This window comes from Acinonyx jubatus, chromosome D1, assembly GCF_027475565.1.
Source record: "Acinonyx jubatus isolate Ajub_Pintada_27869175 chromosome D1, VMU_Ajub_asm_v1.0, whole genome shotgun sequence".
Classification (NCBI taxonomy): Eukaryota; Metazoa; Chordata; class Mammalia; order Carnivora; family Felidae; genus Acinonyx; species Acinonyx jubatus.
The window spans coordinates 103,678,641-103,706,228 of NC_069390.1; the positions used below are offsets into that span (position 1 = coordinate 103,678,641).

The 27,588-nt window shown below is 41.6% G+C and overlaps 1 protein-coding gene across 4 annotated transcripts; it reads right to left on the minus strand.

Moving 5' to 3' along the window:
* Positions 1 to 1,586: 1,586 nt before the first annotated feature.
* HOATZ (HOATZ cilia and flagella associated protein) lies at positions 1,587 to 27,042 on the minus strand. 4 transcript variants are annotated; one of them, XR_003413239.2, is made up of 8 exons: positions 26,900 to 27,042; positions 24,328 to 24,801; positions 23,251 to 23,321; positions 15,130 to 15,228; positions 4,760 to 4,819; positions 4,121 to 4,173; positions 2,031 to 2,128; positions 1,587 to 1,798 (listed from the first exon to the last, which is right to left on the minus strand). XR_003413239.2 is itself a non-coding variant. In XM_027036469.2 (7 exons), exons 2-7 carry the CDS (start codon positions 24,554 to 24,556, stop codon positions 1,741 to 1,743), a joined length of 570 nt encoding a protein of 189 aa, XP_026892270.1. In that variant the 5' UTR covers positions 24,557 to 24,801; positions 26,900 to 27,042; the 3' UTR covers positions 1,587 to 1,740. The 4 variants fall into 4 exon arrangements, 3 of the variants coding, with proteins under 3 accessions (XP_026892270.1, XP_026892272.1, XP_026892273.1); XM_027036469.2 differs by lacking the exon at positions 2,031 to 2,128; XM_027036471.2 differs by lacking the exons at positions 2,031 to 2,128; positions 26,900 to 27,042 and adding an exon at positions 26,131 to 26,412.
* Positions 27,043 to 27,588: the final 546 nt, after the last annotated feature.

Consider the following 27,588-nt stretch of genomic DNA (forward strand, 5'->3'; position numbering starts at 1 on the left):
TCTGCCACAGTCTGAGAGGAACCTGGCTCAAATATCCCACTGGTCCATGTACATCCCAAAGAAGATGACCCATGGAACAAAGCTGCGTCAGTCAATGGACAGACCTGAGAAGCAGACCTCCCCGGTAGAGCCGTCAGCCCCCGCCCCCCACCCCCACAGCTACCCTGCTGATGTGTGAGCTGTAATAAATGTTGCAGATCACTTTGCTATATTGTTGCAGCAAATACCAGCCATTACACCAGGTAATGCAGAGCCCTGCCAACTGGGGAAGGCTGGCTGGCTCACTTGCAAGAATTTTTCTTGGTGAAATTATCTTGGTCCAGGGTCCCATCCTTAGATTGACAAGCCCAAACACAATCTAACAGACGATATACATACACACTTATATACATACATGTATATATATTACCCATATATATACATATACACACACACACACACATTGAGAAATATTATCGTCAAGCAAACCGATCTTGGCATTAGTGTGTTGAGAACATACTCTACCTCCAGGCAAGAGATTTCTCAGCGAGCATGGAATCACAACAAAGGGAGTTAGTTATGTGATTTGAAAGTTTAGGCTTTGACAGCTTGCAATGTCCAACTTTACAAGAGATACATGTCTGTCTGGCAGACAAATCTATCAATCACCCTGAGGGGGTACCTTTCATTCTTGATAGTGCTGAGATGGGATTGCCAATCGGTCATTTTCTAAATTTCCCTTTTCTAGGCCTGGCTACCTTCCTTGGTTCAAAACATTTTTCTCCAAAGAGTGTTGTGGCAGAAACAACTAGTTGTCCACCAGTATCCATTTGCCACTTCTTTTAGTGAGAGTCCTAAATATTAACGAGGCAGATGGTCCCCCACTTAAAGACCATTTCCCAGTCTCCCTTGCAGTTTGGCGTGTCCCTGTGATTGGGTTCTGACCAGTGGGTCAGCCACTCTTCTGTGGGTGCTGTTGGGTGGGAGTCGCCTCTGATGGGGGTCATGTCCATTAGTGGCAGGTGGGGGCCAAGAGCGAAGTGAATGGTGGTCCTTAATAGAGCAGGGAGCTTCGGCTGAGCACGGAGCACAGCGTACAACCCTAAGACTGCCAGTTAGGCAACACAGAAGGGACGAATCAAATACCTAACCCTCTCTTTTCCAGTATGTGCCTTTGAAAGTGAGGGAGGTTGGCAATGGGATTACGTGCATGTGTATTAGATCTCTCAATGTTAAGCCAGCTATTTACAGAACTAGACATAATTTCTGACTTCAGACATGTTCCAGAAACTGAGTAAACTAAATTTTTGAAAATGGATTTTATTTTTATTTATATGTATTTTTTACAGCAAGAAGACTTTAAGGTTTTCAGGAAGGCCCTTTCATCCCCATGTCCTTACGGTTTTTACTAATGGTCTCAAGCTGGGGCATGTGAAGCCCCTGTTTCTTGTTTATCTGATATTCATAATACAGAATCAAATCTGGCAGTTCTGGATATACCCTTCAGATGAGAACAAGATACATAGGAGTTAGAGAAGTGTAAGATGGGAGAGATGATCGTGTAATGCCAAACACAGAAGGAGCCACCAAGTAAAACAGACACAAGCTTTCAATAACTGGTAACATCCCTAGAAGCCTGTGCATTTAACTTTTATTTCTTTGTCTATCTTAGCAAGGTGATCCGAATGATCCTGACTTAAGAGAAGGTTGTTTCAAAAGTAAAGATCTATGTGAGCCATCCTCTCCCATTTGTCCATCAAGTTAGTCCAAGGCTTTGACCTCCTGTTGGTCTTCCTTGTCTGACTCTGGTATCACTTTCCTGTGGGCAGTAACATGAATCAGTTTTAATACACAGAACTCTGTAGTTGTAAACACAATGTAGCAGGGAAAGGCTTTTCAAAGTTTCCCCAGTAACTGTCTTGGATTCTGGGGATGCATTAGATTTTGCAACCAAGTATCAATGTGCAAGTGGGAGGAGGGGTCATTATGCAGTGAGGTGGGATTTGAAGGGCTTGGGAGAAGACTGCCCACCCTAAATATATTTTGCTCACCTGAGAGTGACACTTCTGAGATTTCATCATTGATTATTGATTTCTTTGGATTACCCATTGCTTCTTCTAGTCAGACCTCTTTTGAGATGCAAATATTTCTGGGGTGGGCAATAAACATATTGACACTAAAACCTTACCAGGAACACACTTTCTAGTTCTTTCTGCCCTAAGAGGACCTAGATTATCATCAGATCTGTTGCAGGAGCATGGTGAAGGTGTATCTGTGTGTGCGGGGGGGGGGGGGGGGGGGGGGGCAGGCTGGGCGGACACGAAAGGATGGAGGGAGGAGGAAGAGGGCAAATTTAAGTACTTTACGATTGTATCTAAAATATTTCAAAAATTTTTAAATGTTTACAATGTGCACTATAAAAGCATCACCTTCTAAATTAGCTAATACTGAACTACATGCTCTTTTTGAGCTAAAATTTTTTGTTAACAAATATTTTCTGAATTCCCACCTGCAGCCAGTGTGTCAGGCACTTTGGGTGGCCCAGTTTCTCACTGAGCTTACAATGCAGTGGCAGACAAACCCACAGTACGTGAAAAGTTAAATAATTTAGGAGTTAATGAGTTGGGTTGATTATAAAACACGGGTGCAAAGTAGCGTGTGGTTATTTGCCAAAAGAATGGTACAGACAGTGACTGCAGAAGAAGCTCAGGAAAGGAAGATCCCCGTGAACAGAATGACATTTAAGGCTCCAGGGCTGAGGAGGGAAAATGGGTAAGCTCAAATACAAAAGGAGTTAGGCAGACATGTAAAGCATTATCTGCTCAAGCCTGAAATGATTTTGTAGGTGAATCAACATGGGTGGTAGCAGGAATGTTCTGAGCATTCCTGTAAAAATATGCACAGAAACCTGAAGTGTCCAGACCCATGAGCCGATGCTAGTTAAGTACCAGTCTTCACCCATTATTTGAATCAGATAAATGAATCTTCCCCTCGGACTAGTTTTGCTTCACCCTTAGAAGCTAATTCAAATCATCTGGCTAAAAAGTAAGAAATTAAGTTGCTGAGTATTATGTGGACAACAAAGCCAGGTGACTAAATGATCTTTTCATTTCTTTCAGAACTTAAAAAAAAAAACAAAAACTAGTGTGGACATATTTATTTTTATTTATTTATTAAAAAAATTTTAAATGTTTTTATTTTTGAGACAGAGCATGAGCAGGGGAGGGGCAGAGAGAGAGGGAGACACAAAATCTGAAGCAGGCTCCAGACTCTGAGCTGTCAGCACAGAGCCTGACACGGGGCTCAAACTCATGGACTATGAGATCATGACCTGAGCTGAAGTTGGACACTTAACCGACTAAGCCACCCAGGCGCCCCTAGATATATTTATTTTTAAAAGAGCATTCCTTTGATAATATTAAAGGGAGTTAGCCTCAATACCAGTAGGATAAGAACCAAAATTCTATTACTCTCTGTTCTTCCTTGAATACAGTATGCAAATAAATATTTATAAAATTAATGTTGAGTTAGCCACATTAGTTTTCAGTCATAATAACAAAAAAATGTAGAGTTTTTTTTTTAAATAGGGCTTCTTTTTTTAAATAGGGTGTTTCCTTTAAACTCTTCGGGACCAAGTGTCTCCTCCTGCTCCAACATGATTGCAGGGATAAGGCTATTAACCCCTCACCGTGAGGCTAAAGCCCCCACTACATGAACCCAGGTTTCGCATCCTTCGATGTGGCTTTGGTGGGATCAGAGCTGGTAATCGAAAAGACCCGCTGAGTTGTTAAAGATGACAGGGCTGGACGTGGGGAAGGGAGTGGGGAGCTGAGAGGGCGTGGTGGCGGGTGGGTACCGTAGCCCGGAATGAGAAAGGAGGGGAAGGGAATGTGTACAGAGATTCAGGCTTCATTTGTTGTCCTGATTGCACCACTTCCTGCTGGCATATTGCGCAGATACGCAAGTGGGCACACAGGCTTTAAAGTGGAGGGGGAGAAGGTTTATTCAAGGCCCCGTAAATACAGTGGGTGGGTTTTTAGAAGATTTGAGGGCAGGGGGCAACGGGAGTACGAAAAAAGAAGTGCTTGTCTATGGGAGGAATCTAGAAAGGTAAGAATATTTTTGACAGAAGTAAACTTACTTTGCTTTGTGTCCTTTGGCCTTTGGCTTGTAAGGAAGGGAAACCAGCTCTTTCTGAAAACAAAAACAAAACAGAACTCAGAAAGGAAAATTTTTAATTCTTGCGCTGACTGAAATTTCCTTACTTGAAAAAAAAAATCTGAGGGAGAGTTACCATGGAGTTTACACAGACTAGCTTCTTAAATCTGGAGACTGTGAGGTTAGAAATGTTCCAGATTAAGAGAGTTAGGGTTCATTCACGAGAGCAGGTGTTTGTACATCCGTAAGTTTAGGGGGTGCTATTATTGTTTTCCTATTTTTATTATGTTTCTCTTCATTTAGCATTTGTTTTGGTATGATCTAAGCAAGACCGATCACTGGAAAACAAAGATCAGCACTGCGGGGGCCCATGGGAATATCCTATAGCCTTATAATGCGTGATGGCAGACCCACTGACCATAACACCTTGCTTCTATGCCAGCAGACCTGCGTTCTCTGGAGATGGCAAAACTACCTGATGTCTATATCCTGCCCTCACTCCAGTAGATAGAAGGCTCTGGGCCATGAGTATCTACATATCTGGGGACAATCTATAAACCTCTGGGAATGTGCCATAATTCGCCCCTCCAGACCAATGTATCCGAGAGCCTATCGATCTCACCGAGATCCTTTCTTCTCTTTGTTTTCTTAAGAGTTGGAGAATCTCATCTCTCCTTTTAGCCTGTTTAAAGGAAAAAAAAAAAAAGTGAGTGAGTCTTTGACTCAATAATAAAGGTTTTGCCTGTGAAGGGTGGATATCATTGCATTTGCCTTCCGGTGTTCTTCGGAAGAATTTAAAAGTATTTAATTTCCATGATAGATTTATACTTTTCATGTGTAACACAGTTTATTCCAGAAGATGCTACTTCACAAGATAATACGATTTTCATACTAAATGGAAGGGGTTTTTTTTTGTGCCCATCTAATAATCTAATGATAACCTTTATTAAGACTTTGCTACACAAACTATGCTGAGAACTTCATGTACATAATGCCATTATTTTCTTGTAATAACCCAGAAGTTCGTCACTACTGTTACCCCACTTGATAAAGGAGGTAACAAGGTTTAGTAAGGTTCAATAACTTACCCAAGCCACGAAATGGCAGATCTGGAGTCAGTCCCAGCTCTATTGGACAACAAAGCCCAAGCTATCGTCCACCCCACTAAATTGCCATCAAGTGGTAGTAAGCCGCAAGATCAGCAAACTCAGACAGCAGGCCACAACCTAAGTCTGTGACAAGACGGCTCTCAGCAGTGCGCACATGGAATGGAGCCTCAGTCTCATCTCTCCTCTGCCTTAGACACTGAGACAAGGACACCCTCAGGTAAGTTTTCCTATGTCTCAAAACACTAATTTAGTGCAGGCATGAAGACTTACCAACATATAGACTATATAAAAAGGGGCAAGTATGGGTACAAAATTTCTTTCATAAAATCCAGTTATGTTCAGTCTTGGAGACAGCCAGGGAGAACATTGCATCTAGAGCATTTGAGAACGAAAGAAGGACCTGAAAATCAGACAAATAAAACTTGTGGCTCTGAGTGGCCGAATAAAATGAAAGCAGCTCTGTTCAGATCAAGGCTACAACCAGGAAATAACTGGGAACAGACACAGATTTGTCATAGCCAGGTAAAAACTCGGAAGTCACCCATCCATCCGAATTGACTGACCACTGCGCTCTTTTCCTAGGGCTGGGGTAACGAAGCACCATGAACCGGCTGACTTAGAACCACAGATATTTATCGTCTCACAATTCTGGAGGCCGTCTCGCCATTCTGTCAAAAATCAAGGGGCTGGTGGGGCCAAGCTCCCTCTGGGGCGTGTAGGGGATCCCCCTGGCCTCTGCCCAGCCTCTGGTAGCCGCTGGCCGTCTGTGGCGCTCCTTGCTTGCAGTTCTAGAGCTCCAATCTCTGCCTTCATAGGCATGTTGCTGTCTCGCTGTGTATCTCTGTCTTCACGTCTTAGAAGGACACTTATAAGGCCCACTTTACTCCGGTAATAGCTTACCTTAACTAATTTCATCTACAGCGACTCTATTTCCAAATAATTTCACATTCTGCAGAATACTGGGGGTTAGGACTCGAACATATCTTTTTTTCAGGGGAGACGCGTTTCCATCCGTGACGAGCACCTGTGATGTAACATCGCTGTGCTAGGGGCTAACAGCACAATTCCTGCTTGCAAGGTAATTGCAGACGATGCTTTCAACTGTGCCATGAAGGCGTTTGTATAGGCTGCAATCAAGAGACCTGACAAGGGACCCTTAATTCAGACTCGGGGGGTGTGTGTCTCTAGGGGAGACTCAAAGATGTCCCAGAGGCGACAAGCTTGTTCCTCCAAGTGGTGGTCACCAGAAAGCAACAGACGCAGGATGGGGATGAAAGCTTTTGAGGCGGAGGAAGCTGGGTGTGCCAAGCCCTGGAGGCTGCTGCATTGCTAAGCAGTAGTTCTTCAGGACGAGTCTTCGGCCGGGACCCCGCTGGCAGGCGAAGCTACAACCGTGGGGTGAGCTCCACAGAGACTGGAGGAAAGGAGCCCAGGGGGCAGGAGACATCAGCAGCTGGGCCAGGTCCACCTGTGCCTTGGCTTTGCCTCGTTTTGCTCCCGGCATGTGAATCTTGCCTCTTATAAGCCTATGAAGTTCTTATTTGGGGACAGGATTTCTACCTTCCACTTGAATTTTAGGTCTCACATAACATCACGGTTATTGAAAGAAAACTAATTCAGGATACTTGCAAAAACGAAGCTGAATTTCGTAACACCTGTCAAACTTGCTAGGGACTGGATAAAATAATGTCTGTGCATAAGGACCGGGGATGTTTTTAATGCAGATGTTCAGTGTTGATTTCTTCTCCAACTTTCCCATTACACATGTGCTCGACGGGAATCAATGGCTCCCGTACTGTGATTACACAGCACTTTGTACCTTTATGAAGGTATGGATCTTACTTTCCTTGTTTTATCTCACAGTTGCTACCATGACTCTTTCAGGGGATTATCCTTCTTTTTATCCTTCTTTAGAGCCTAGCGGTGCCTTGCAGATGATACTCCATGAGGTTTTGTTACGCTGAATTGATTGAGTCACAACATGTGAAGGAAACTATTGCTCTAATGCACAATTATTGGCCTAAGGGGGAAATTTAAAAAAAAAAAAAGAAGAGGAAGAAAAAGAAAAATGTTTTAGAAAGTCAAATTAAACAATGGATAGTTCTGAAGATTCTTTATGGACAAAACTACATGATTATTTTGTGTGTAACAATGGGGTAGCCATAGGCAAGTTGTATTGACATAATGCTTCTCACGTACAGACACATATTTAGTTACAAGATCTAAAATGATAGTAAAATTAAAAATTCACCTGTCTTAAAAAGAGAGATGCGTTTATTCTATGATCAGTCCAGACCAAGTGCATATTCGTGGTAGGAGAGTCACTGGCTCTGGAGTTTGGCCAGCACTGAGGCACCAGCACCATGGTGTAGAGTGTGCTCTCACGGCATATGTAACATCACCCAGGGCTTTAATTATAGAATTTTTTTTTTTAAGTGAGGGATGGAGCAACTTGGCTGGGCTGGTCAGCTGGGCACCTGCTAGGGGGCCCCTACCTCACTCATATGGTGGCTCCCAGCACCCCCTTCCTTGAATCCCTGCTCACCTCCTTCCCTGGCCCTGACTTTCTTGGTAAAAAAAAAAAAAAAAAAAAAAAAAAACTCAAATAGATTTTATGTTAAAAAAGACATTGATTTGTCCTTTTATTTCAGGTCCTTTTTTTACTATAATGGATTTTAGTGCCTGATCAGTTTTATAATATAATGCACCAGAAACAAAGCTTTCAGATAGGATTTGATTTCTGCTTTCTGGATGTGCTTCCTGGGAATGAATAAGAAAAAACTACCACAGGCAACCGTGTCATCAGAACAAAAACAGTGCCAACTATTCTAATAAATCTCTGCCTTGATAATTAAACAAATACAGCGGTAAGAGAAAATCTCTACAATTTAGCCTACTAGTAGGGATAAATAATTTACTTGTTAATTTCATAACAACAAAAGACTAATCATTTCTACGCACAGTGTTCTGGTTGTATTCATTAATGGGATAAGAAATTTTAGGCATATGATTTATTAGTTCTTCAAATAATAATATAGGGAGATCAGAATTTAAATTTAAATATTTAAAAAAAAATTTTTTTAACGTTTATTTATTTTTGAGACAGAGAGAGACAGAGCATGAACGGGGGAGGGTCAGAGAGAGGGAGACACAGAATCTGAAACAGGCTCCAGGCTCTGAGCGGTCAGCACAGAGCCCGACGCGGGGCTCGAACTCACGGACCACGAGATCATGACCTGAGCCGAAGTCGGCCGCTTAACCGACTGAGCCACCCAGGCGCCCCTAAATTTAAATATTTTAACATAGTATTTTTTTCTATATTTATACATTTAATTTATATACTATTCTTAAAAAAATAAATTATGGACTAAAACTTGGTTCCAGGAAACTAGGATACTTAATATCTCATAGATGGTTAATACATTTTGGTGTCACTTCAAGAATTAAAGGGCTTAGCTTTCTCTTTTTGGCTTTTCAGAGCCAAACAACATGGGCAGCTCCACAGACTATGGAGTCAAACACTTGGGTTGGAATCTCAGTTCTGCTGTATGATTAATGGCAAGTAGTACCTTCACTAGCCCTCCCTGTTCTTCCTTTCTTCCCTCTGACAGTAATCACTAACCCACAGGTTAGAGGTTTGTGATCCTGGGCAAAACCAAGAGCCACTTTCTGAGTCTTGGATTTCTCATTTCCAAGCAAGGTTGTTGTGAAAACTGGAGATCATACAAACTGCTTTACCGAATGCATGGCATATGGTAAACATTTAATAAGCGGTAGTCATTATTATTGTTATTATTACTCTTATTAGAGAAAAATTTTCTTCCAATGCTTTCAAAATGTGGAAAAGTGGGAAAAAGAGGATGGATTGCCCATCCTCTGTGGACAGGAGGATACTGATGATTCCATCTCTGGCCTATGGGTGAGCTGCTGGATAGAGTTGAATGGAAGAAAGGGAAGATGAGGAGGGTTAGTGAAGAGATTATTTGCCCTTAATTATGCAGTGCAAATTCCTCTGCCCACAAATTTCCAGTGCATTATAAACTTTCTCCCTAGTTAATCTTCAGTTATACAAGAAACTCTTAATAAATACTAGTCTTTGAAAGAAAGGTCCTTTCTTCTCAAGACCTGGTTCTCATATGAACAATCCATTTCTTCTTTGGATTATGATTGAAATTTTTTGACTGAAACATTCATCAGAAATAGCATACGTGTGTAATTCTCTGATTACTTATCTACATTACCAAAAGAATATAGATGACCACAGCATAAGCTGAACTACTGAATTTAATCTTAAGATGATTTTAGAAGATTACTGAATTGATTTTAAAACCAATTCTTTGCCTAGTTGCCTGGCAACCATCCCAATACTTAGAGAATCTAGAAACTCTTGGAACCAGTAGGGTATAGTAGTTAAGCACCTTGGTTCCATTGACAGATAGACCTGGGTTCCAACTGCCTTTGCTAGATTTTAGCTGTGTGACTTTGAAAAAGTCACTTACATGTTTCAGCCTAAGCTTCTTCATCTATAAAATAGGGGTAATTGTGGTAATTCTCCGAGTTGTTCTGAGGATTACATAAGGAGGTGAATAAAGGATTTACAGCATATGTGCTTTCTTTAGTTCCCAAAATATTATATTATACAATGATTTTCCTTTCCTTCTGAAAGGAAAAAAAAAACATGAAGAAAATAGCCTAAAAAATACTGGAGTAAATATATTAATTTACATGGAAATTTAAATTTTTTACAAATTCTTTCCATTGAATATAAATGCAATATATACTCATGGTCTAAACATCAGAAAATGAAAAAAAGTACATAAAAATAATATTTGAACATATCCATTGCTGGATCTAAAATCTTAATATAAGTTTAGAATTTTAAAACATGTAGAAAGTTTCATGAGAACCTTAAAGGAGCTCCAAAATAAGCAATCTAAGGACTTAAAAAATTATGCATCAAAGGGCTTAGAAAGGCAGCCAGAGCAGCATTGGGGTAACTTAATGACCACAGTAGAAAAAGCATGCTCAGCAATGGCACGAAGGTAACAGGCCAAGTAAAAATAAATGGAGACATGGAAATAGGAATGAGCTGAAAGATGCTTAAAGATGATGATAAGCTTGTCTTTCCTGGGGCAAGATGCGTGTTTTGGGGGAAGAGGAGTATAAAGCGTAGGATAGTTGAATGGCATCATATTGAGGAACTTGACATAAAGACAGCTCTGGTTAAGCTTGGTTTAGTAGAAAATGGGAACTATGTTTCTGACCACAATATAATTTAGAAAATAAAAAGAGATATCTTAAGAATATTTCAAACATTTGGAAATTAAAAAGTATACTTCTAGATGTGATACACACACACACACACACACACACACACACACACTGGAATATTAGTGATCAAAAAGAATGAAATCTTGCCATTCGCAACAACATGGATGGAACTAGAGTATATTATGCTAAGCGAAATAAGTGAGTCAGAGAAAGATGCAGATCATATGATTTCACTCATGTGGAATTTAAGAAACAAAACAGATGAACATAGGGGAAAGGAAGGAAAAATAAAATAAAAACAGTTTTGTATGTTTTTTTTTTTTTTTAGTTTATTTGAGACAGAGAGAGAAAGAGAGGCTGAGAAAGAGGGAGAGAGAGAATCCTAAGCAGGCTGTGCACTGTCAGTGCAGAGCCCAACATGGGGTTCAAACCCACGAACTGTGAGATCATGACCTGCGCTGAGATCAAGAGTAGGACACTTAACCTACCGAGCCACCCAGGTGCCCCACAAACCATAAGAGACTCTTAAATACAGAGAACAAACTGAGGGTAGCTGGAGAGGAGGTGGGTGGGGGGATGGGCTAAATGGGGGATGGGCATTGAGGAGGCCACTTGTGATGAGCACTCAGTGTTGTATGTATGTGATGAATCACCGGGTTCTCCTCCTGAAACCAATATTACACTGTATGTTAACTAACTTGAATTTAAATAAATAATTTTTTTAAAAAGGCATATTTCTAAATAATTCTTGGGACAAATTAGAAATCAAAATAGAAATTTAGAAATACTTAAAATGGAATAATAATGAAAATACTATCCAGCTTGTGAGGTGAAGCAAAAATAGTATTTTGAGGGATATTTATAGTTGTGCTTATGTTAGAAAAGACATAAAATGGACAATTAAGAAACAAACTGAAAAGAGAAGGAAGGTAGAAAGAAAATAAGAACAAACCCAAAATTGAAGGAAGAAGTGACACAAATCAATAGTAAGGTAGAAGCCAAAAATATGATGGAGAATAGTAAAGCCAAATGTTGGTTTTTGGAAAAAGACTATTAAAATAGATAATCTTTTGGAAAAACCATTGAGAAAAATATACAAATGATTACAAATGAAAAGAAGCAATAACTAGAGCTATAGCAGAGATTAAAAAGATGACTAAAGGGGAGCCTGGGTGGCTCAGTCAGTTGAGCGTCCAACTTCAGCTCAGGTCATGATCTCACAGCTCGTGAGTTCGAGCCCCGCGTCGGTCTCTGTGCTGACAGCTCAGAGCCTGGAGCCTGCTTTGGATTCTGTGTCTCCCCCACTCTCTGCCCCTCCCCTGCTCCCACTCTGTCTCTCTTGCTCTCAAAAATAAATAAGCATAAACAAATTTTTAAAAATGATGAAAAAACACTATGAATCCTTTACACCAAGAAATTTGCAAATGTAGACGAAATGGACAATTTCCTAGGGAAAAAAAAAAAAAACTTAGCAAACAGATCCAAGAAATAACAAACCGTCTCATCCATCTAAAACCCAAAAACAAAATTAACAAGCAAACCAAACCTATACTACTCGCTCAGTTTAGGGTCATATTTGTAATTTAAATTTTAATGATGACTGTAACGTTGGTCACCATTTAGCTCATCAGTCGGGTTTGCCTTGGCTTGAGTTGGGTCTAATTGTCGTTGCTATTTACCACCTCTAATAGCGTGTTGGCTTCACTTAGTTAGCTTCTATACTAGAGTCTTTTTCTAGGTTTCCAAGAACTATTGCAAAGGGTCTGTATAGCTGAAAATATTCCTGTCCCAGTGGATTTTTTGATAGGGTTCTGGTCGAGAACCACTGATCCAGACCTTCACCATGATGTTCACCTCTTAATCTATACTTGCATAGAGAGGCAGTATTTACCTGCAAGGGTTAACTAACTTTGGCCACACGTTTTTGGTGAACTTTCCATAGTTGATATTTCCAAATTTATTTTCAGTGACAATTTTTTTTTCAGGTGGTACATAAAATAGGATTATGGGGAAACATTACGAGAGTCTCCTTAACAGTATGGGCAAACCAATCTTGATTGTGTCTTTTAATTGGGACATGGGTACCTGGGGGACGGCGCCTTTTGTCATCTACTCATCATGTCTGGATGACAATCTACATCATTTGATAATCTGTATCATCACCCTTTCTCATTTAATCCTAAAGCTTGGTTTATACCTGGCTGTACTCTAACCTTTCAATTAGGGGTTAAAAGAAAATAGAAAGGGAGACCAGAGAAGATAAAACAGACTTTCACTGAGTCACTGCTGGATGACAGGCTTGTGCAAGGGATTACTCATTAAACCCTCATAACACAGTGAAATGGGTATTATTATTATTATTACTGCTTTACAGCTAGAAAGAACTCAACCACATAAAAATTAACCACTTTTCTTGGGGTCACGTAACTAACTAGTAACTGGCAGGACCAAGGATTCAAGCTCATTCCCAACACTGTTTGTTTGACTCCATATCCTCTGCTTCTTTTGCTACAGTACTTCGAACACATCCTGGAGATTTTGGAACACTGACACACACACACATTTGTGACAGATGGTTTCTTCATTCAGTCTTCATTTTGAAAATGAAGAATTAATTCAGATTAACCATGGTGAATAAGACAAATGTAGTCTGCTCTCAGAAAAACTTTATATTCTAGTAGAAAATGGGAACACACAGAGTGGGGAGCTAACCCAGCTTGAGGTCAGCTTTGATCAAAGTTATTTATTTTATGCTACCATGTAGCACTTTGCAAAAAGTGGTTGAAGGGCAACGAATAGTTGAATTACAGTAGTACTTTTAAACTGATGAGCTAAGATCCTATTTAATATAAATATAATTTTTATAATATATTATAAAAATAATATAAATTCATGATAGGATTTTTGATTAAAAGTTAACTATTAAATGGGAATCACACTCCAAATTTATAATATTCAGCCAAGGCTCTATAGTTTAACACAAGTTAAGGACATTAGCTGATCTTTTTTCTTGAGACTCCTAAATTTAACTTTTAATTCTATGCCTATGATTGGGAGTCCAACAGGAGCACTAGGGAATTCTAGTTCTTGTTCTACAGATGCAATCCTCAGTAGGTTCCGTGTCTCTTCCACGTGCCATGCCAACTTGAGGAAGGTGCAAATTACCAGTGGCTTTAGGTACAACTAGGTATGGGTAAAAAGTCTCACATCTCGGCTGATTCCAAAAGGCGGTATGTAACTGCTAGCATGTTGATTTTGATAACAGAATGCTTCAACTATGAATTTACTCTATAAATTTACTACCATCCCCTGTGCCTATGAATTGAACTCTGCTCTGTAGATTCTATGATTTCTGTATAGTAAATTTATACCTGCTATGTAGTAAGATACTGAACTGTTGGACCTCAAATGATCTACTATGTACTTTCAAAGACAGCGTGAATAATCAAGGAAAAGGCTTTCTCCAGTCTGAATTTTAGGAGGCAAACCCACCAGCAGTAATCCACGAGAGTGGATGGAGGATGTCAGAGGGCTATTAACTGGAGAAAGAACGCTGACTGGCAGGAAAAAGATGCATATCTAAGCACCTTTCCATACCTCCTGGAAATTGCTTGATCCTGGCTCAGTTCCAAGCTCTGACATATATAATTTTCATTAAAAAATGACAGCTTACTAAAATGAGAAAAACATATCAGTCATTACATAAGAGACAGTCAATACACAGTTTTTCTTAAATGTAGATTCCAATAAAATATTAACTTATCTATTGTGAAGAATAAAAAGAAATCTATTTTCTTGGTTCTGTTACACATATTTTAATGCAAATCAGTACTAATTATCTGTAGAGCATAGCTCTTGTTTTAAAACATTCACGCAAAACAAACGCACGAAAGTACAAGTGATTTTTAAAACTGCTTAATGTTGCTTTCAAAGGCACTTATTTTTTTAAAAAAGCAATAAGTGAATTTGAATTTTAATGTTGGGGAAAATAGGAGCACAAAATGAACATTGCATTTGAAAACTCACTAGAGCATAGATGTATTAAGGGTACTTCTACATGTGATTGAATTATAGACTATTGATGGCTCAGTCTGCGATAATTATTAAGGTTTGTCTTCAGCAAACAAGTAACTACTGAGTCTCTAAGGTTTTCATCATATTGATGTGTATAGATAAGGTGAGTGTGTTCATAGCGCTGGCCTCCTCTTTCAGGAGTGTCTTTCCTGTCCTGCCCATTAGGCTGCAAGAAGGAGGGGGTGGGGGACTTCCCACTGGATGGCTCTCCAATCTCATCCCTGGCCCTTAACTTCCCTGAGTTTCGGGCCTGGCAACTCCACCTGCTTCTCTCAAAGGCACCCCACACTTGTACAGTCTAAGCTGAATTCTCAACCCCTCCCCACTCCAACAAAACAAAACACCAACGCAACACCTGAACTTCATCTATCCAATGCTCCTTGTTTCAGAGAACGGCACCTTTTGCGCAATCCAGAGAACTCGGAGTTATCTTCGATAACTTGTTCAGTCTCACATTTCCTATCAGTATAGGACTTAAGTCTTGGTTATTTTGCTTCCTAAATCTCTCCCAAACCTACTTTTCCTAATCCAAGTTTACCATCACCTCCCAGCTGGATGATAGCAATGGCTTCCACTCTGGTTCGCCCACTTCCGCTCTGGCCACTTCCAATCCATTCTCAGTTCTGTCATATGTATTCTAATGGAAACCATTCTCTGTATTATAGTCAGTCTCCTGACTTTTCCAAACAAATCCAATATTATCATCCCCCCCCGATGTAAAACCCTTCAGTGGCTTCTTATTGTTCTTACGGTGGCCTACGCTTTGCATTGCTGGCCATTGAGCTTCTGAAATGCCCTATGCCTTTCGAAGCACAGGGTCTTTGCAAAGCTGCTTCTGCTGTCTGCAATGCTCTCCCCCAAAGCTCCCAACACCCCTGCTTCTGGCCTAATGAATGCCCACTCTTCCTTCAAATCTCCGGTTAGTCTTTGCAGAAATCCTTCCTGTTCCCTTGATTGGGTCAACTCTGCCCTATTCAGTGTCGGCCCAACATCACGTAGAACTCTTTCACAAATATTGCTCTCCCTGATTAGACTGCAACTTTCATATAAGGATAGAATTTGTATCTTTACAACACGTTGGTGACTCCACCACTGGACTCCAGTGCCCAGCACAGTGCCAGGAACACAGAGGTACTCAAAAAATATTTGTTGAGTGAATCTTGCCCAGTTCTTCCAAAACAGATTCTCCTAAGTTTTGTCCTCATAATTCATTGTACTGTATGGCTTTGCTTGCCTCTTCTTGCCTGAGCTTGGCCTTGCCTCTTCAGCTATGACTGTTGACTTGCTTACATCTTTTTTTAAGGCTACCAAGTTTTCGGCGGCTTTGGGCGAACATTACGTAAAGTTCAGCTTGGCCCCATCTGACTTACATTTCAGTATAGAGCCTCACCTGTATGGGGTGGGCCCTACACAATGTTGAATTCAACCTCGCGTTACAGGCGAGTGTCTGTACCCATGCCAACATTTACATTATGTCTGCTGGAAGCATTATGGTCATAAACTCCAAAGAATGCAAAGATAATACATAAAACATGATAAGCATCATTAAAAGCTATATTTTTTCTTTCTGTTTTTAGTTATTCAGTGCTCTAAAAATGTATCCTTTATAATAAAAGTTTCAAGACTTAGATATACTGTCCTAAATAATAGCTAAGTTTTCTCTAATAAGTTACTGAATTAAGGTAACTATGAAAATATGTCTTTTTTCCTCAAAAAGTTATTTAAGTGTTTATCTCTATAATAGAACAACTGTTTGTAGGTTGATTTTTTTAAATGGTTTTTATTTATTTTGAGAGAAAGGTGGGGGGAGGGGAGGAGCAGAGAGAGAGAGAGAGAGAGAGAGAGGGAGAGAGAGAGAATCCTAAGCAGGCTCCACATTGCCAGTGCAGAGCCCAACGTGGGGTTCAATCTAACAAACCATGAGATCATGACCTGAGTGGAAATCAAGAGTCAGACACTTAACAAACTGAGCCACCCAGGCACCCCTGTAAATTGATTTCTGAACATTTTTTGACTTGGCTATAAAAAATTACCATTGGTTAGGGCACCTGGGTGGCTCAGCGGTTGAGTGTCAAACTCGGTTTCAGCTCAGGTTCTTGATCTCACGGTTTGTGGGATCAAACCCCAAGTCAGGCTCCACATGTCAATGTGGGATTCTGCTTGGGATTCTCCCTCCATCTCTCTTTGCCCCTTCCCTGCTCTCACGCAGTGCACACACATGCTAATAAATAAACTTTGAAAAATGCCATATGTCAATTTGTTTATCTTGTATACTGATGGCTTTAAAGTAGTTTTCTGGGTATGGCAGCGGGGAGTAACACAAATGTTTAACGCTGTGATTGTTGGGGAGAGGGTTTATGCTTCTAGGACTCTGCTTTCTTGTTTATAGCCAAGGCTTTCTCTTGTATCAGAGTTCTAGTACATGGAATATTGTCTTCTGTGTTCAATTTCTTTCTTGTTTCCTTGTCTAGTACCCCAGATACTCCAGGACAGTGGTCCTGCCTTATTTTCTACTCTTGACCTCGTATTCTAATTCCATTTCCATCTGTTGCCTTTTCCTGGTATCACTTCCTTTGGAAAACATACAATGCTCATCTACTGTGACTTTGTCCTATCAACTGTATTTCCACTATTGCCTTGTCAATTATTTTAAAACCTACATAATCCCATTGTGTTTCATCCTACACTCAATAGTTTCATTTAGTCATGTTTCACAAGCAGATAATTAGTATGGGTTCTTGACCAGGTGTATCTTAGGGGTTAAAATGTTTTTATTCTGTTCCTAAGGTGAATGTATATAGAAGACAAAGTATGTAAATCTTAGGGAAGAAAGAAGAAAAGATTTGGGACATGTCCCTGTTGAACTCTGGGGCTGTGTCTGTATCAGGCAATGAATTCGTGTAAATGATTGCAAATCTCGTCTATCTGATCCCTTTTCCTCCAAGTATGTTTTCACGGACTGTAGAAGTTGCAAAGAAGATTAACAGGGGAAACTCATCTGTCAGCTGAAAATGTTTCCCAAGTCTGAATAATGTTTGAAAACAAAGTGTTTCTATAGATGATATAAAAGAGTAATTCATACATATTTATGTAATCTTTTCATTATCATTTGCTACCAAAATATTTGCTTGTTACTGTGAATGCACAGTCTATTTTTATGATTCTTTCACTTGAATTCTTTGACAAATTAGGAACAACAGGAATTTAAATGACTAAGTATCTTTTGTTGGTGAAGGAGAAACCTACCATTTCCTAAGGTTCTATGGAGGAAAAGGAACTTCGTTAATATTACATTAGAGCAGGATAGCAAAACTAAAAAAGTGCTCGATAACACTGTTACTGAGAAAATTTAGGTGTGTCTGGGTAGCCAATTCTGATCAATTTGACAGCAAAGAGGATTTTTTTTTTATGTGAGCATCATGGTAAGGACACTGAGAAAATTTCCTACATCTTTTGTTTGGATCTATGAAACTGATAAGTATCCCTTTTATTACTTTGAAGTATAGGATAGTATATAGGATATATATACAGGATATAGGATAATGGAGAATGCCGTTAAGGTTTTCCACTTTCATGCTGTTTCATAATTCAGTGAATAAAAGTACTGTGAAGCTTCTTAGATTCTTCTCCTAAGAATGTTCTCATTGCATGATTTGCTTCCGGTTCATGGAAATGCCATATATATGCAAGCTCACTTTTGAGGAAGACTTACACTATGGTCAGTCTTGGCTGCATAGGTTATGTGAGAGGATGGACTAAAACCCCATTCCCTAAAAAGAGTATATCTGGGATGTTGTTCTGTAGATGAATAATTTCCTTGTAGAAATCTTCAGTTTATACATACTCATGTCAGAACTCTGATTTCAGATGGACATTTCCAATAAGTCATCTATTTATATGACTTAAAATACTGTTCTGATCTCTTCTTCCTTCTCCCAGCAAATGAATTATTTATAATTCTTTTCATAAAGAGATAATCAGCTAAAGAGCGTTCTTAAAGGTGGCAAAACTAAAAAGCAAATTAGTTTTATGACTTCAAAAAATTAGCTGACTATTCATTTATTATAATGTTTGCAGACTACTTTAGAACTCTCAAAGGAAGAATAATGGTCCAGTATAGTGCTATAAGGTTTCCTTTATGGACAGAGTAAGCCATTTAATCTTGACAGACTCAACTGTTTTTGATTTTCTGCCATGGATATCCATCAAAGAAACAGTAGTTGTGATTAATAGCATTTTGACCACTAACCAAAAGCATTTATAATGTATACCTGGAGAATATTCCAAAATGGAGGATAACGTTACAGTTTTTAAAAACTTCAACAACCAAAAAATCAATATCAGTCGGGAGAAAAAGCTTTTATAAAGGTACTTTTAAGATATATGGAAATGAAATTTTTAGATTTTTCATTAATTTTAAGGAACAGCAGAAGAAAAAACCTTTCAGAGAATTGATGGGAAATACTTTCCCCCTATTTTAACATGAAAATCACACTAGGTATTTACTTACCAATGTATATGTTCAATATATGTAGAACATTCTCTGAAATTAAACAGATCATTGTAAAATTTTTATTAGCTAAAAAGGACCACCCACTGCCACTTTTTTTTCTGTCATCAAGCTAAAATTTCTAGAACGGTGATGGCAGCAACACGAATGGGGCACAATAGACTTAGAAAAATGGTAGAATCCCAAAACTGACTCTATGTTTTCATAATTACACGGAGTCACAAAAATTTCTCCCACCACATAGAGACCCATGAGATAAAGGCAAAACTGAGAATAGAAGTGATGTGCTAACATACTCCTAAAGCCAACCTGCAAACAGATTAGCTTTGGGGAGTATTCTTGCAAAAATTATCAGCCTAGAAAAATTTGCCAGATGGATATACGTGGAAAAGGCTAAACAAACTGGAAACATCATTGTATAGACCATATGTTCACTCATTAATTCATTCACTTATGCATTTATTTATTCAATCAACAAATATGTATTGTGTTTCAATAACCAGAAAGGCATCGGGCTTAAGCACTATGAAATGACCTCTCTTCTCACAGAGGAGAGGAGGATTCACATTTGTCGAAGGCAAACTACGGCCAGGTGCGTCACATGACTTGTATCAGTGTATGAAGTGGCCATCTTTATCATTCCTCTTTTTCTATCTAAGGAAGCTGAGCCTCACGGTTACATAGGTTGTTCTAGGTCATGCAAATAGTAAGTGGCAAAGTTGGACTTCCAAACTGGCTTTGTTTCTGAAGTCCACTACACCATGGTGCCTGTAATCTGGCAGGGAAGACCGGAACACACACAAAGGCCCATAGCACGGATCAGAGACTGTGATAAACGCCGTGAGAAAGATCTATGTGCCTTGCCATAGGAGCATGCGGGGGGAAGCCGTTCATTCTTCTAGCGTCTAGGTCGCCTCTTCCGGCACAGAGAAGCTGGCACTTGAGCTAGGTTCTTGGAGGTAAATGGGGAAGAGCATTTCAGGTAGAGACACCAAAGCGCATTGCAGGTTGAAGAAACAGCTTACAGTCTCACGGGGCTGGAAACAGTGTTTCTCACACACGTTTTATTTACACTACAGTTTTGAATTCTGACTTATTTGGGAGCAGAGCCGAACGGTGCCATGGCCAAAATCATTATCACACAAATGAGTCTCATGGGCTTTGAAGTGAGGATACAGGCTTTGAATCTAGGCTCTGCCACTTACCACTTATGGGAACCAGAAGATCACTTGAGCCTTGTTGGATTAAATGGGAATCATCGTCATGAGACTATTGTAAGGCAAATAGGAGCTGATACAAGGGAACTGCTCAGCTTAGTTTCTAGCACATGGTATATACTCACTAAATTGGCCGTTATGGACACTACATCACAGTAGGATCTGAAATATACCGCAGGATTCCTTTGCCTTTTGTACCAGGGCACTGTCTGAACAGCATTCTACTATGCTGCACTGACTAAGCTCTTCAATGTACTCACAAGGCATAGCTTCAGTGACATTCTATTTCTTTCCTGCGGGCTTGCTGTTTTGTTGGGCCTCTTCTGCTCTCAACAAATAGAATCTTCTTTACCGCATTGCACACCTACTTGAGCTGATGTCCCATTTGGCAGATATCACAGAATAATCTGTCTATTTAGGCTCCGCAAAAATTATTTTACCCATTCCCCACTTCGCTAGTACCTACGGGGAGGCTATGGAGTGTGCCCTAGCCTAGCGGTTGCGAACCGGTTGTGCAGTGCGGGCTACACTGGGGGTGGGGGAAGGCTCAGGGAGGAGGAGGAGAATGGTACAAGTCGGTCAGGTTATGGTCAGATCGAAAAGGAACTTAACATACTGAAGGATTTGGTCTTCATCCTGCAGAAATGGAGAGCCAAGGAAAAAAAGGAAGTAGGTGGATGGACTGAGTCGTTCATCTCCCCACTCCCCACCCCCACTCCTATGTTGAAGCCTTAACCCCATGTGTAACTGTATTCTGAGAGAGGGCCTTTGGGGGGGGGGTAATTAAGGTTAGATGAGGTCATAAAGGTGGGGCCCTAATATGATCGGACTGGTGTCCTTGTAAGAAGAGGAAGAGACACCAGAGTTCTCTCCCTGCGCCATGTAAGGACCCGGTGAGAAGCTGGCCATCTACAGGCCAGGAGGAGAGGTTTCATCAGAAGCCAACTCTGATGGCACCTTCATCTCGGACTTTGAGCCTTCAGAACTTTGAGAAGATAAAATTCTGTTGTTTAAGCCACCTAGTCTGTGCTATTTTGTTACCCTAGCATGCTGATACAGAAGGAGAGAAGCGTAACTGGATTTGGGTTTTAGGAAGACAACCGGTGCGCTGTGGAGGACTGCTCTGCGTATTCTTTGGTCGAATCGATATATTCTTTGAAACTCAGCTCCTTTGGGGAGATTTCTTGATTCCTTAAGCTTCATTTTGATGCCTTTCAATGTGTTCCCACAGTGTTATGTGCATACAACTATCATGATGATGTATCATAATTCTTGTCTTTAGTTGGCTGTCTCTACCACCAGACTGCACACTCCTTTAGATCACAGACCACATCTTTCTCTGTATTCCCAGCATCTGGTATGGTACTTGGCACTTGGTACTTCTCAATAAATATCTGTAGCATTAAGTAATTAATGTGGAAGAACCCGAGGCAAGGAAACCAGTTCTAAGACTACTGATATAATAGTCCATTAGCAGGGGTGCCTGGGTGGCTCAGTCAGTTAAGCGTCTGACTTCAGTTCAGGTCATCATCTGGTGGTTCGTGGGTTCAAGCCCCACATCAGGCTCTGTCCTGACAGCTCAAAGTCTGGATCCTGCTTTGGATTTTGTGTCGCCCTCTCCCTCTGTCCCAGCCCCACTTGTGCTGTCTCCGTCTCTTGAAAATGAATAAACATTAAAAAAAAAAATTCATCAGCAGAACATGCAACTGTAACTCACATCATCTTAATTGTTTGGCAAAAGGTGATAAAAATTGACAATAGTTTGTCTTTAATCTTTTGTTTTTCATATCTTCCAAAAATGAAATTAAAAAGTATTGAGGAAGTTGACTTGAATGATTTTTACCTCACTAAAAATTAGGTTCCATCCCACCCATTAAGTCCTGGTATAAATACACAGTACCTAATAGCCTCAAGAAAGAAGAAAATGCTGACTATTTATAATCACCTCATTTGTTTGGAAGAATCACCAAAAATCTATACAGTGAATTAATGTAATCAGCAAACTGAAATGCATTATTCTGTAATCTATGTAGAATTCCCGATAAGTCTTTCAGAGTTTGCCAGTACACCAATGATTAAAGATATTGGGCCCAAACCAATCTTCTATCTTTGCTTTTATAGTGCAGCAGCAGTTACAGGAATGGAATTTATTCATTAACCAAACAAAATGTTCCTATAAATCACCATATTAATTGAGGAGTTAAAGTCTGTGCCTGTGCCATTTAAGCAAAGGAGGGATGTTGCCAAAAAGAGATATGCTCAGTGGATTTGACTGTGCTAATGTGTTCAATTTCACCCTTTGGTCGCTGTGGTTCTAGATGACAGACTCATCCCTCTGATCATTTAATTCTGACCTATTAAGATAGCCATTTCTATTAGATTTTTCCAGTTCTTACAACGTTCTTAGAACACTGTATATGGTTTGGGGATTTATTGGATGGCAAATGTGTGAAGCCATTTCCCCCCATTTCCCTCTGATTCTGTGGGCTTTTGCAGAGACTGAGAATAGCCAAAACTTAATAGAAGTTTTTAATCTTTAATTATAATTCTAACAAAGGTTCTCTAATTGCTCAAGCTGACAAACAAGAAGTAGAAAATTTTTACATACATGTGTTTAGAAAAGAATAACTATATATATATATATATATGTATAATTTTTTAAACGTTTTTTAATTTATTTTTGAGAGACAGCATGAGCAGGGGAAGAGCAGAGACAGAGGAAGACACAGAATCCAGAGCAAGCTCTGGGCTCTGAGCTGTCAGCACAGAGCCTGACGTGGGGCTCGAACTCACAAACTGCGAGATCATAACCTGAGCTGAAGTTGGGCACCTAACCGACTGAGCCACCCAGGCGACTCAAATGACTAGGCTTATTTAGAAAATAATAATGAATTTCTAATGAAAATCAGATGACCTTGAAATATTGGCCTACCTTTTGGAGATACTTTTCTTTGTCCTCAGATTGCTGAGTCTTTAGGGTTTCAGCAGTGATGTCTGGACTCTCTAAAGGAAACAAAGTCAAATTCAACCTGAAATAATTTTATCCTGATTTTATAATAAGGTTGATATGAAACTGGATAAATATTAAAAGGTAATAGAGCGGGAAGGTAGACACAAATATGTACTGTCTTGAAACTTTATAAACCAGATTCATAAATAATCGGAGACTGAATAATTGGCTATGGCCAAAGGGAACCTCTAATCTCTTTAGAAGGTAAGACAAGAGTCCAGAGACAAGAGAAGGTCTCTGAAGAGAACACATTTGCAGTATCAGAGCTTCCAATTTCTATATTCCTATTCAATGTGGTAGGGAATTTAGACATTCTCCTCTGGGTAGATAGGGTGGTCTCTGAGACAGAGCTTTGGTATGCAATTCAGAAAGTTATGCCAAAGTGTAAAGTCATCTCCTTATACCTAGTACCTAGTTTCTGAAGAATCTAGGAATCAGGATGTTGAAATGCATAAAACTTGGTACTTAATGTTTTTTCCAGCGAAAAAAGGCTGGAAGTAAATTTTCTCTAAAAAATACGGAGGGGAAGTAAAGCAATTATTGGAAAGATGACGGCATGAAAGGTATTTAAGCTCTCTAGACCTATAAAAATTGCATAATAGCAGTTTGCATATCTGCTTACTAATGTCTTACACGTCTGGGAACTTGGCTCCCAATATTGATTCTGCTTTCAACTTTCTCGGAGGCTTTCCTGTGTGAACTTGATTATGTAAACACCCCATTCAGTCAGCATGTAACGTTCCCCCAGATTATTCTCTACCGTTTAGCCAAAGAGCTGCCATAACTCAAGAGGTACTTTCAGATGTGATGTTAGGTATAATAAATACACCAGTGGTGCTTTTGAGGAAGGAGTGCTGAGAAGTTTGAAAAGCTGTGGGTATAGGGTTTTAGACATGTGAAACGAAAGATTCTTATTTTAGAATTCAGTTCTGCAGTTACTTCTGGGAGGAGCTCTGCAATCCTCCAGGTTGGTGATGATGACAGGAGGCATCCACTCACCAGTTGCACCGCCCCTGGAGGCCCTGGCCACCCGCAGACGCTGACTGCTACCTCTGGACAGCACCAACTGAGATTCGTTGGTGGGATACATCGACGCGGCCACCCAGAACTGCTTGGCCAAGCTGGAGTCCTGTTCTGAAGATCCCGTGAACACCAGTAATCCCTGAGGGCAAATTTCAACGGACTCCTTTAGGCCAGGGCGACCTCTGCCGTCGGGCTTTGTTTCCATGGCAACTCAGGACGCTTCTCCAAGCTCCCTCGGCTTCTTTCCCAGCCCCGCCTTGTAGAGAACGGTCAGATTGGCAACAACCACGCCAGAAGTCCTTATTTTTCCTGGATAGGTGTGGGGGTGCAGCGCCTGCACATGGGCTATCCGAAAGCCCACGTCTTCGGGGCCACAGGCTTTAGGGTCGGTCCAAGCCTTGCGAGTCCAGACAGCAGAGTCAAAACATCAAGTTGGGGGCGTTTCTTGTCCTGTTGGGAGTCAGTGGGGCAACACTTCAACGCTCTCACATCCCCAGTCAGACTTCAACCCACCTCCCACCCAGCTCCCTCTCCCCCAAATATATCTAGATATCTAAATAAAGCTTTCAATTTCTTTGCTCTGCCACCCGAACCCACCCGCTCCTTCCACACCAGATTGCCACAGCTCAGCATGCCCTATGTGGATATTGGTTGGAGAATCCAACAGGGAGGCTAACATCCTAGCCTAGGGGAGCCCAGAGGTCCAAACGGGGCGATAAGCACCTAGGTGTAAAATTTTTGTTAAAGAGTCCCCTCCGCCCTATCCTTTCAGGGAAATCTAATGGAAGAAGCTGAATTTAGATCCTAAGTGCATTTACTCATCAGTCCGGCTAAAAGCTGTGTGCTCTGCAAGAGTCTTAAATGATTACTTAAAAGAAGGGGCTATGGCTCATGTGTGGACTCGGTCCAAATAAACTGTGAAAAATGTTCATGTATTCTTAGAAAAAAAACCATTATGAAGTGTGAGCGAATCACTTTCCTGGGAGATTTTGTTAATCTAGGAACAATTTCACTATTTCAGCCAACAGCAAAGTTGTGATTACCATGGCAGGAATTGACATGGATGGCCTACAGCCAACTCAGGAAAGGAAAGGGGACACCTGGTAATAACCACAACTTACAACTTGATGGCACTTTTTAATCTTTCAAAAATTTTCATACAGCCTCACAGAAAGATAGTTTCAAAAGTTGATCACAAGTCTATACAATGGCAATAGATCAACTAAGCAAAAAATTATATTCCCCAATATATCTAAAATTTTGGGGGGTTAAGCACCTCAAGGAAGTTGAAAAATTATAAAAACATATATATATATAATACATTGTATATTTAGCAGCTAAAATACTGATTTCTCTCTTGGCTAAGCTATTCATAGCCAATGGGGAGTATCTGGGTATTCCAGCCCCCCTCCCCCACCCCAAACACACTGATGTGCATAGGCAGCTCATTTGGACGATTAACAAATCTTTTTACCTGGCCGTGTGGTTAGTGATTGGTACTATTAGCAATCAGCTAACTACACTGCCTAGTAACTAGACTCACAGAGGGGGTAAAAAAAAGTTCACTTCCATCACACACTGCAGACCAAGTTGGTGCCCCAAACGTGGTGATAGGCAAATCATGGTTTCAGTTGTAGCTCCCTTTAGTTGGTGGGTTGGTGAAAATGACCTTACTCATGGGAAAAAAAAAAAAAAAAAAAAGGCACAACGGATCACATCATACAGCATTAAACGTCAAGTTCAGGGCTCGTCCCGAGTCTAGAAGTCATTATAGCTTACATTAATGCCATTCAACTGTCCAGATGTCGCCCTGCTTGCAGGAGATGGCCCACTCTCGCAGTGACTCCCCGGGGTAGCTCACAATTTAACTGCACGGAGCAGCGGCCGCCCCCCTGGGGTGCAGGCATTTTCCCCCCGAGAGCCGACCATGTGCTCCGCGAGCAGCGCTGTGCCCCGCAAATGCTGACGCATCGAGTCTCGAAGCGCAGCTTTCTCCTAACGCTCGGGATCTGCCGCTTGCCGCCGAGGGTGGCTGGCGTCCTCCGGCCCGCGGGGCGGCGGGTGATGCTGTGCCTTGTTTTGATGGCAGTGGAGTTAGTGATTGTGAGCACCAGAGTACAATCAGCTAATTACACTGCCTACAAACCGAGCACCGGGCGCCCGCGGGCTGCAGCTCCGGGGAAGGTCGGCGGCGCCCACGCCTTGGCCCCGAGCGGGGTCCGGGCCTCGTTTCCCCTCTGGCGACGCCCGACGGTGCCCGGACGCGAGGACCAGGGCGCGGGGTCCCGGACTCCCCGGGTACCCTCGCCCGGCCCGCGGGATGCGCTGGCCCCTGCCCGGGCCCCCGCATACACTTGGCGTGGCAGGGCCAGCGGGCAGCGCTCCGAAAGGACCTGCACCTGCGGGCCGCACCCCCCCCCCACCCCCCAACCCTAGGTGGCTTCATCCCAGCCTCTGCCGAGGCCCCGCGCCGGTCCCCCGTACCTCCCGGGGCCCTCCCCCTCAGGTTCCCTTCCTTCTCTGTACGCTTTCTGGGGCCGGCTCCCACCTCCCTCACTCCCGGGTCCGGTGCGCCCCAGAAAACGTTTCTTCAGGCCCCAGCCCGAACCCTAGAGCCGGCTCTCTCAACCCCGTGCGCCCCGCAGCTCCGAACGGCCGAGTGACCGTGGCCGTAGCGGGCCAACCGCCCTTGGAACCCCGAGGCGGAGGGGGCGGGGCGCGCGCGCGAGGTGGGGGTGGGTTGGGGGAGGGGCGGAAGCTGCCAGAAGGGGCCGAGGGCGGGTCCTTGCGGGGAAGAAGCCCTGGAGACCGAGGCACAGATTCCTGAGAAGTTTCTCTTCCTGATAGGGCAGGAGGGACAAAGAGCTCCTTTTCCCCTACCCCTCCCCAAGAAGCCCCACACGCCCACCCAGTTTTCATGCCCATCTCCGTCAGAGAAAACAACTTGGCCTCGTACCAAATTGTAGGCTCTAATTTTCCAGATGGAGATAGGCCTGGGTGGCCTCTGGCTTGTGGGACGACTGCCTTTGAGAATCCCGTCCGCACGCTTGCCTTCTCCTTGGGCTCCTCTTACAGTCTTGGAGGGCCATGCAGTGAGGTGGAGGGTTGGATCTTCTAGTCAAATAGCCAGTCAGCCAACTCGTTAGTTAGATCAAAGCTTGGGCCTCACATATTTATTTAATTACCTGGTATATATTCAGCACCTAAGGTCACTTATTCTACCCTCCATGTGTATAA

Excerpts from the sequence above, each read along its gene's own strand:
- HOATZ (XM_027036469.2), bottom strand. The coding sequence starts at position 24,556 with ATGGAAACAAAGCCCGACGGCAGAGGTCGCCCTGGCCTAAAGGAGTCC. Across the intron at positions 4,820-15,129 it reads CATCCAGCTGGGAGGTGATG|GCTAAAAGGAGAGATGAGAT; the intron begins GTAAACTTGGAT and ends TCCTTTAAACAG. Across the intron at positions 1,799-4,120 it reads GCCAAAGGACACAAAGCAAA|GAAAGTGATACCAGAGTCAG; the intron begins GTAAGTTTACTT and ends TACTGCCCACAG.